The sequence below is a fragment of the Microcebus murinus genome, chromosome 3 (assembly GCF_040939455.1).
Source record: "Microcebus murinus isolate Inina chromosome 3, M.murinus_Inina_mat1.0, whole genome shotgun sequence".
NCBI classification, from domain to species: domain Eukaryota; kingdom Metazoa; phylum Chordata; class Mammalia; order Primates; family Cheirogaleidae; genus Microcebus; species Microcebus murinus.
In genome coordinates this window covers 73,962,292-73,969,775 of record NC_134106.1, presented here as the reverse complement: position 1 = coordinate 73,969,775, position 7,484 = coordinate 73,962,292, and the positions used below count along the sequence as shown (strand labels likewise).

Sequence of the window (7,484 nt, the reverse complement as noted above, 5' to 3'; positions counted from 1 at the left end):
AAGGCCTCTCAGCATACAAAAGTGCCAGTCTTGGGGTATCACTTTTGAGCACCAACAACGACATAGGATGAGTTAAGATTTCATTCTCCCAGGAGAGGAAAATCTAGGGATTCAGTCCACAATCAAGCCAAAGAGATCAGTCCTGTGTCTCTTCCCACAGCCCTTGATGCTGTTCCCTTCCCCTCTTCAACCATCAAACATACACTTGAAAGTTTTTCAAGTAAGAAAAATGGACAGATCTCAAGGTTTATAGCTTCCTTTCAGTGCCCATGGCTTCAAACCTACTTGTGTCAACTGAGGCACTTTCAGATGGCCAGTGGTGCAGACATCAGATGTCATCTGCCAACCAGGGCAGCTTATGGTTACAGCCTCATTTAACAACTCTCCCTTATCCTGAACTCCTACTACTCCAGTATCTGTGTTAAACCGTTCACTGGCATTATGTCCTATGTTAAGGATTTCACCGTCAGCATTCCCATTTTACAGATGGGCATACTGAGACCACGTGTTGTTATCACTTGCTCACAGTCTAATAGCTCTTGTTCTTCGTAAACACTATGATTAACTGCATTTTCTGCTCACTTTGGCAGTCTTGAAAGATCTGCATACCAGACAGCAGGACTGATGCTCAGTGTTCTGACCAAGGGATATCCAGCCTCATAAATGCGGAAACTCACGCCCATGTCTAACCTCACATTTTAAAGACAGATGAAAGCTGGAAACGTTGCTACACTAGGAGGAATCTAGATGACCACACCAGGAGCAATTACAAAGAGAAACAACTTGCCAACGGTCGCATAAAGGATTAAAGCCCATCTATGTCCTGGCTTTAGACCCTTTGCCAAAGGGCAAGGGGCACGTTTTGGGTAACCCACTCTGGGCAGAGGGGAGGCCCTACAGGGGTGGTCCGGCTCTTGGGGTGACCTCCTCCCTGCACCCTGGCTCCGCGCGCTTGCAGGAAACAGTGTCCCGGGAGGACGAAGAGCGTTTGCACAAGGCCGAAGGTGGCAGCGTGATGTTAGGGATCTGCCCCCGGTTTCTGAGCCCGGCAGCCAGCAGTCGGCAGCCACAGCGCCCAACCAAGACGCAAACGGCATGTGGGGAGCGCTCGCCCTTAGTTCCAGTCGGGAGACTTAGGGCGCTCGTAGCTGTGGCTCAGCCCGGTGAGGCGCCGCAAAGTTCAGCGCCGCCCTCCCTTTAGGGCCCAGGCACTGCGCTCCTTTCGATTGCTTACTTCCGTTGACCAGCAGGCGCAGCCACCGCAAGCCAGAAGTAGGAAGGGATAAAGCAGCTAGGCCGCGGAGGGCAGAAGTGGCTCCGCAGGGCGCCGCCATGACGGGCCGGGCCGGAAGGAGAGGCAGGGCGCCGCCATGACGCGTTGGGCCCAAAACGAATGGGGCTGCCCGTCCACTCTGCGACCGGAAGAAGCCAGGCAGGGAGGGCGGGGCTGGCCGCCGCCACGACAACCTGATACCGGAAAAGGCGGGTCTCACCTGCCTGCCTGACCCCACATCGGCACCGGTCTCGAGATGTGAGTAGCGGGGACGTCTACCGCGTATGTGCCACTGCTCCCTTTTCTTCCCCAATGACCTGGACCTAGCCTAGGACCTCGGGGATCAGGACCTGCCACTCTGGTCCATTCCGACCTTCCCGATTCATTGTCTTCCCTCACAAGCCCCATTCCACCGCATGCCCAAGCCCCGCCCTCTGAGCGTTTAGGCCCCGCCCCTTCGTCGTGCTCACTTAGGACTCCCAGGTCCAGTCTCTCTTCACCCATGCTCCGTCCCCAGGGCCCCAGTTCCATTCCTTCACATGGCAACCCTAGGACTCCAGACTTGTCTAAGGACCTCTAGGTCTCCTATACCCCTCATTAAAGCCCCAAGCTCCCCCCCTTCAATCACCAGATCTTACCTTGTGGACCTTCTAGATCTGCCCAAGACCCCAGACCTTGTCCTCCTGAAACCCCAAGAGCTTAACTGTGGGACTCTCTAGATTTGCTTCAGAGCCTCCACCTCACCAGGGCTTCCAGATCATGTCCCTAGGACCCTGAGTCCCAGAACCCTCAAATCTACCCCACCCCCTCAGATTTGATCTCTTAAGACTTTGGCCAAGAGACCCTACCCCAGGTCCTGAGAACCCCCCCACCCTAGGTCCTGGAATTATAAACCTCACTTTTAAGACCTCCAAACTCATTTAGGGCACCCATGCTGTTTCCGTAGAACTCTAGATCTTATTTCCAAGGCCATACCTGCACATAATCCCAGGCCTACTGGAGGATACCTGGATTCTAAGACATTTCTTCTAGGACCCCCAAGTCCTACCTTAGAATAATCAGACCTTGTTTTAAGACCTCTACTACCTTCCCCAGAAGCTCCCACCCAGTTTCACAAACCCCAGGGCCAGGCCTCACCTCTATACCTCCTTGGCCCCATCTCAGGATCCCTCAGACTCCCAGATCTGCCCAGGACACCTAGTCCTACCTCAGGCCCAGATGAAAACTCCTTTTGTTGCATGCTGCCTGGAATTATCCTCAGCCAACCCTGTCTCACAGGCAGGCAGCTCTGGAGGTCACTGCTCGCTACTGCGGCCGGGAACTGGAACAGTATGGCCAGTGTGTGGCGGCCAAGCCTGAGTCATGGCAGCGCGACTGTCACCACCTTAAGATGAGCATTGCTAGATGCACATCCTCCCAGTGAGTGTGGGCAAATATGTGGCAGTGTGGGGGTTGGCAGTGGACTGGGAGTCTCCCAGGGTCTGAACTGCCCTATCCCCACAGCCCAATCATCCGCCAGATCCGCCAGGCCTGTGCTGAGCCTTTCGAGTCCTTTGAGGAGTGTCTTCGACAGAACGAGGCAGCCGTAGGCAACTGTGCAGAGCATGTGCGCCGCTTCCTGCAGTGCGCTGAACAGGTGCAGCCACCGCGCTCACCCACGACTATGGAGGTAAGGGGAGCTCACCAGTTCAACTTTTTCCCCCATAACATTCCCCTCATCCTCTGGTTGTTCAGGTAAAGACCTTGGAGTCATCCTTGGCCCCACCGCACTACCACACAGGCCTTCGCTATGCATCCAGAATGCAGAACATGATCACCTTTTGTCGTTTTACAGCCCCTGCTTTAGTCCAGCCACCTGCCTCCACCTCCAGGATGTCTTCCCCAGCCTTCTCCCTGGTCTCCCCGAATCCTTCTTCTCTTACCTCTGTGCAGTAGGCTGAGTGAGCATTTAAGAACTGAAGTCTAGTCACATTATGCCTTAAAGCTCTCCAGTGGCTTCCCATTGACATTGAGAACAAAGTCCTAGGTCCTTGCTGGGTTTTCTGTGTTCTTCCCCAGGCTGACCTCCTCTACCTCCTCCCTTACCCTCTCTCTCCCTTCCTCCCAGCTGCACTGGGAGAGGGGTTGTGGTGGGATTAAAAATGTTTTTTAATATTTAATATTTTTAATATGTACAGTATGTAAACAGATATATAGTATATCTGTGATATTAAAATTCCATGGATAGAGCAATTAGAACAAAAGTCTGAAAAGACTCCTTGGGGGTCAATAATGAATAAAAGGTTGAAAACCACTCTTTCAGATGTTTACTGCCTCCCCCACTGGATCATGAGCTCCGATGGCAAAAGTCACATCTGTCCCCAGCCCCTTTGAGCACCTTTTCTGTGGCCCTCTTTGTCCCTGCAGCCCCAGCTTCTCTCTTATACCATTAGACCAACCTTCTCCTGGGCTTCCATGCTCCATCCTACCTTTCATTCTGTTCTCTATGATGGTCCCAGAGTGATCTCAGAGGAAATCTGACCATGTTCTGCTTCTACTTAGAAACTTTTCCACGGTGCTCACTTCCACCAGGCCAAGACTCAATCAAGCCCAGCACAGCCTGCAGCCCCTGTGACCTCTGGCCCCACCTCTCCCCACTTTCCACCTCAAGCTCTACATTCTAGCCCCAGTGAACATGCAGTTACTCAAGTGACTGCCTCTGCTGCTTTTGTCCAGTTTCCTCTGCCTGGACTGCCCTTCCTAATCCATCTCCTGGCTAATTCCTATTCCAGCATAGATGATACCCTCCTCCCTCAGAAAACCTCTCTGATGCCCCATCCCCATCTTTGGGCTCTGTAGGTCTCCGAGCCCCTCCATCACGACTCATATCCTACTGCTTTGTAACTGCTTCCCTCCCATCGCCTGCTTTGGGGAGTGTTTGGCTAAAGATTTGGGAGTTGCTCTTCTAACCAGACCCTACAGTTGTTGGTCCTTTTTATAAGGCAGGGATATGTGAAAAGTTGAGACCCCAAGAGTAGAAACCAGCCAGAAGGAATTTAATTCTCCTCAGGAAACATTCCGTAGTGATCACATACTGTCCACACTAAGTTTTATAGTCATTGGTTGGGGGCATTCCTTTCTTTCAAGTTTTTTGGGCATCTGAGCAGTTAAGACCTATCCTCCCATCTTAGGGCCATTTGCTCCTTCCTTCCCTGAACAAACAAACAGCCTCTCCCTTGTCTCCCTGTGGCTATCCCACCCCTCCCCTGACAGTCCCCGCCAGCCAAAGGAGCTTTTAAAAATGGAAATTAGGTCACAGCTCTTCCCTTTAAACCCTACTCATGTCTATCCAGTACACCCAGAGGAACTAACACCCTGCTCCTCCCCACTGTCCTCCTCTTTCCTGGTGGTGGCATCCCAGTTACAGCTTTTCCTTCTTAGCTTGGGGGCAGCTTAGCTTCGAACCTCCTCTGTCGTCTAGTCTACACAGTAGCAGACACACAGACAAGCCCATCTCACACAACATGATATAACATCTTGCTGGAACGTCCAGTGTTCTTGTAGCTGATGGTTTAAAGTGCTGCATGTCCCTCCGCTCCAACATGCCTCTACTCTTTACCCTCATTTAGTTTTCTTCATTGAATTTCTCATGAGTTGACATATTTTGTTCATTTGTTGTCTGTTTCTCGCTACTTGATGGCAAACTCCCCAGAGTGAGATTTTTGCCTGCTGGGCACATAGCAGGTGCCCAGTAAACTCAGCAGAATGGGCCTCCCTGCTGCCAGTAACAGTTCAGCACAGCTGACTAGTTCACAAGCACATGGCCAAGTCGCTGCCTGACACCCTCTCCCTCCAGACCGTGGGCTTTGCTAGGCCGGCCTCTGCTGGGTCTGCATGATCTCCCCATCCGCGGTCCCGGGCTGGGCACAGAAGAGGTGCTAGTTGTGTTGATGTGTTTTCTCCACAGGCACAGCCGCTTCCTGCCTCCTGAGGACTCCTTCGGCTGCAGGAAAACTGGACATGAATGACTGGTTACTTGACACCCTAGCCCCGCAGAGCAGCCAAATGGAGTTCTGAGGGCCCTGGCTGTGGGCCTCACTTTCCTGGATGTCAGGACTCTCAATAAATAAAGACTGTGTACACTGGGCTTTGACTCCTGCCATCAGCACCTGAGAGGGCCCTGGAGAGCTGGCTGGGCAGAATCCCTGGTTGTCTGTTCACCAGGGTTGGGACAACCCTTCTTCCCTTGTTAACTCCACCAAATAGTCATTCTTGTCTCCTGCTGCATGTCCATGGCAGACAGACCTTTTCTTTTTTCCACTGTAGCATTTTCCAGATCTTTATTGCATTTTCTGTAGGCTTGGGAGACAATAAATAACATCCCTCTTTCCCCGCTGAATTCAGAACCAGTTGAGCAATAGATGGAAGCATTAGGCAATGGAGATGAAAACAAGTGCATGGAAGGCTGTGGCTTAGAAGTCTAGCACTGGATTTCTATTGGTTTACAGTCCTCCAGAAGCCAACACTGAGAATTTGAGTGCAGATAGTATATTTGGAATTTGATTCCAGAAACACTGGTAGGGGAGTGGAGAAGGGAGACAGAGAGGAAGGCAACCAATAAAAGGTACATTAGGGCCCAATCCCACTGGGGACCTCTGGGAGCCTGTATAGCACATGCCTCAATACCCTATCAAGGGGCCAGGGAACTATATTTATCCACCAACTCCTCATCTGTCATCGAGGACTATTCTGGGCATCAATTGTCAGGCACTTCTGGCCTGCCCTATGTGGGCAGAGTGTACTCTCTGCCATCAGAAGAGAGCTCTGAGTAGAGAGCAGGCAGGCAAGTATGCTGGAGAGAGACCCCAGAGTGCTGAGCTGAGCATGCTCTTGGCCTGCACCCAGATTCACCATTCAGACAAGTCCCTTCTCTCTGGAGGTGACGCCAAACCTCTGTAATTGGAATAACTTGCCGTTTGAATTCTAAGGCTTGTGCTCTGGCTTAGAAAATGAGCCTGCCCCATGGGAGTCTCTCCTGGAGATTAATCTCCAAGACAAAGGAAGTTGTCCATTGGCTTAGGACTCAGGGTGGAAGTCTTTGTAAAGTCAGGGTTGCAGGAGCCACCAGACCCCATGTGGCCAAGACAGGGGGAAACCCAGGTAGTGCAGAGAAGATTGTGATCCATTCCTGTGGTCCCTGAAAGGGCTGCCTGGGCCTTGGTGGCTTTCTGTTTGCAGCTCTACTTTCCTTGGGCTGTGGATTGAGCCCTCAGATTTCTGTGCATGATTTCAGCCCAGCCCACTTGCTTGAGTAAGCTTGAGTGGGGTTCTGCTTCATACAACTGAAAGAAACAATTAGAACAGACCAAATGGAGATCCAGACTACATTTTACTTTTATTTTAACAGATGAGATCTCACTACATTGCCCAGGCTGGACTCAAACTCCTGGGCCCATGCAATCCTGCAGCCTCAGACTCAAGTAGCTGGGACTATAGGCACCCAGCTTTTTCACATTACATTTTAGAACATCTCTATGTGGCCTCTCTTCCAATAGGCTAGACCAGTTTCCTTATGTAGTGGCCTTAGGGAAATGGCCATTATGTAGGGCCTCAGTGAAAATGGAAACTGCAAAGATATCACTTTGGCTGGACGCTGTGGCTCACACCTGTAATCCTAGCACTTTGAGAGGCCAAGATGGATGGATCGCTTGAGGCCAATAGTTCAAGACCACCCTGGGCAACATAATGAGATTTCATCTCTACAAAAAATAAAAAAATTAGTTGGGCATGGTGGTATGTGCCTGTAGTCTCAGCTACTCAGGTGGCTGAGGCAGGAGGATCACTTACACCCAGAAATTTGAGGTTGCCGTGACCTATGATGATGCCACTGCACTCTATCCTGGACCACAGAGTGAGATCCTGACTCAAAAAAAATTTTAGAAAAAGACAGCACTTTTACCACATTCTTTAGTAAAAGCAGTTATGAGTCCAGCCACAATTAAAAGAGTGGGGAGACTTCACCTTTTTATGACATCTGGCTGCAAAACATTTGTGCCCATATTTAATCTACTGCAAAAACTTCATAGTTTCTCGTTCTTGTGTCTGTTTTGGTAAGTTGTATGTTTTTAGGAATTTCTCACATTGCTACAGTTTAAATGTATCCCCCTAAGTTTCATGTATCACTCATGTGAATAGCAAAAATGGGATAGCATAGATTGGGTAATTTATATAA

At 50.6% G+C, this 7,484-nt stretch overlaps 1 protein-coding gene across 3 annotated transcripts; it reads left to right on the top strand.

Moving 5' to 3' along the window:
• The first annotated feature begins 1,401 nt into the window (after window positions 1-1,401).
• Window positions 1,402-5,397, top strand: CHCHD5 (coiled-coil-helix-coiled-coil-helix domain containing 5). 3 transcript variants are annotated; one of them, XM_012742827.2, is made up of 4 exons: window positions 1,402-1,531; window positions 2,552-2,692; window positions 2,777-2,942; window positions 5,220-5,397. In XM_012742827.2, coding segments are annotated over exons 1-4 (333 nt in total). In that variant the 5' UTR covers window positions 1,402-1,529; the 3' UTR covers window positions 5,244-5,397. The 3 variants fall into 3 exon arrangements, with proteins under 3 accessions (XP_012598281.1, XP_012598280.2, XP_075857086.1); XM_012742826.3 differs by having other exon boundaries at window positions 1,441-1,531; window positions 2,556-2,692; XM_076000971.1 differs by having other exon boundaries at window positions 1,441-1,555.
• Window positions 5,398-7,484: the final 2,087 nt, after the last annotated feature.

Excerpts from the sequence above, each read along its gene's own strand:
- CHCHD5 (XM_012742827.2), top strand. Across the intron at positions 2,693-2,776 it reads GCTAGATGCACATCCTCCCA|CCCAATCATCCGCCAGATCC; the intron begins GTGAGTGTGGGC and ends CTATCCCCACAG. Across the intron at positions 2,943-5,219 it reads GCTCACCCACGACTATGGAG|GCACAGCCGCTTCCTGCCTC; the intron begins GTAAGGGGAGCT and ends TTTTCTCCACAG.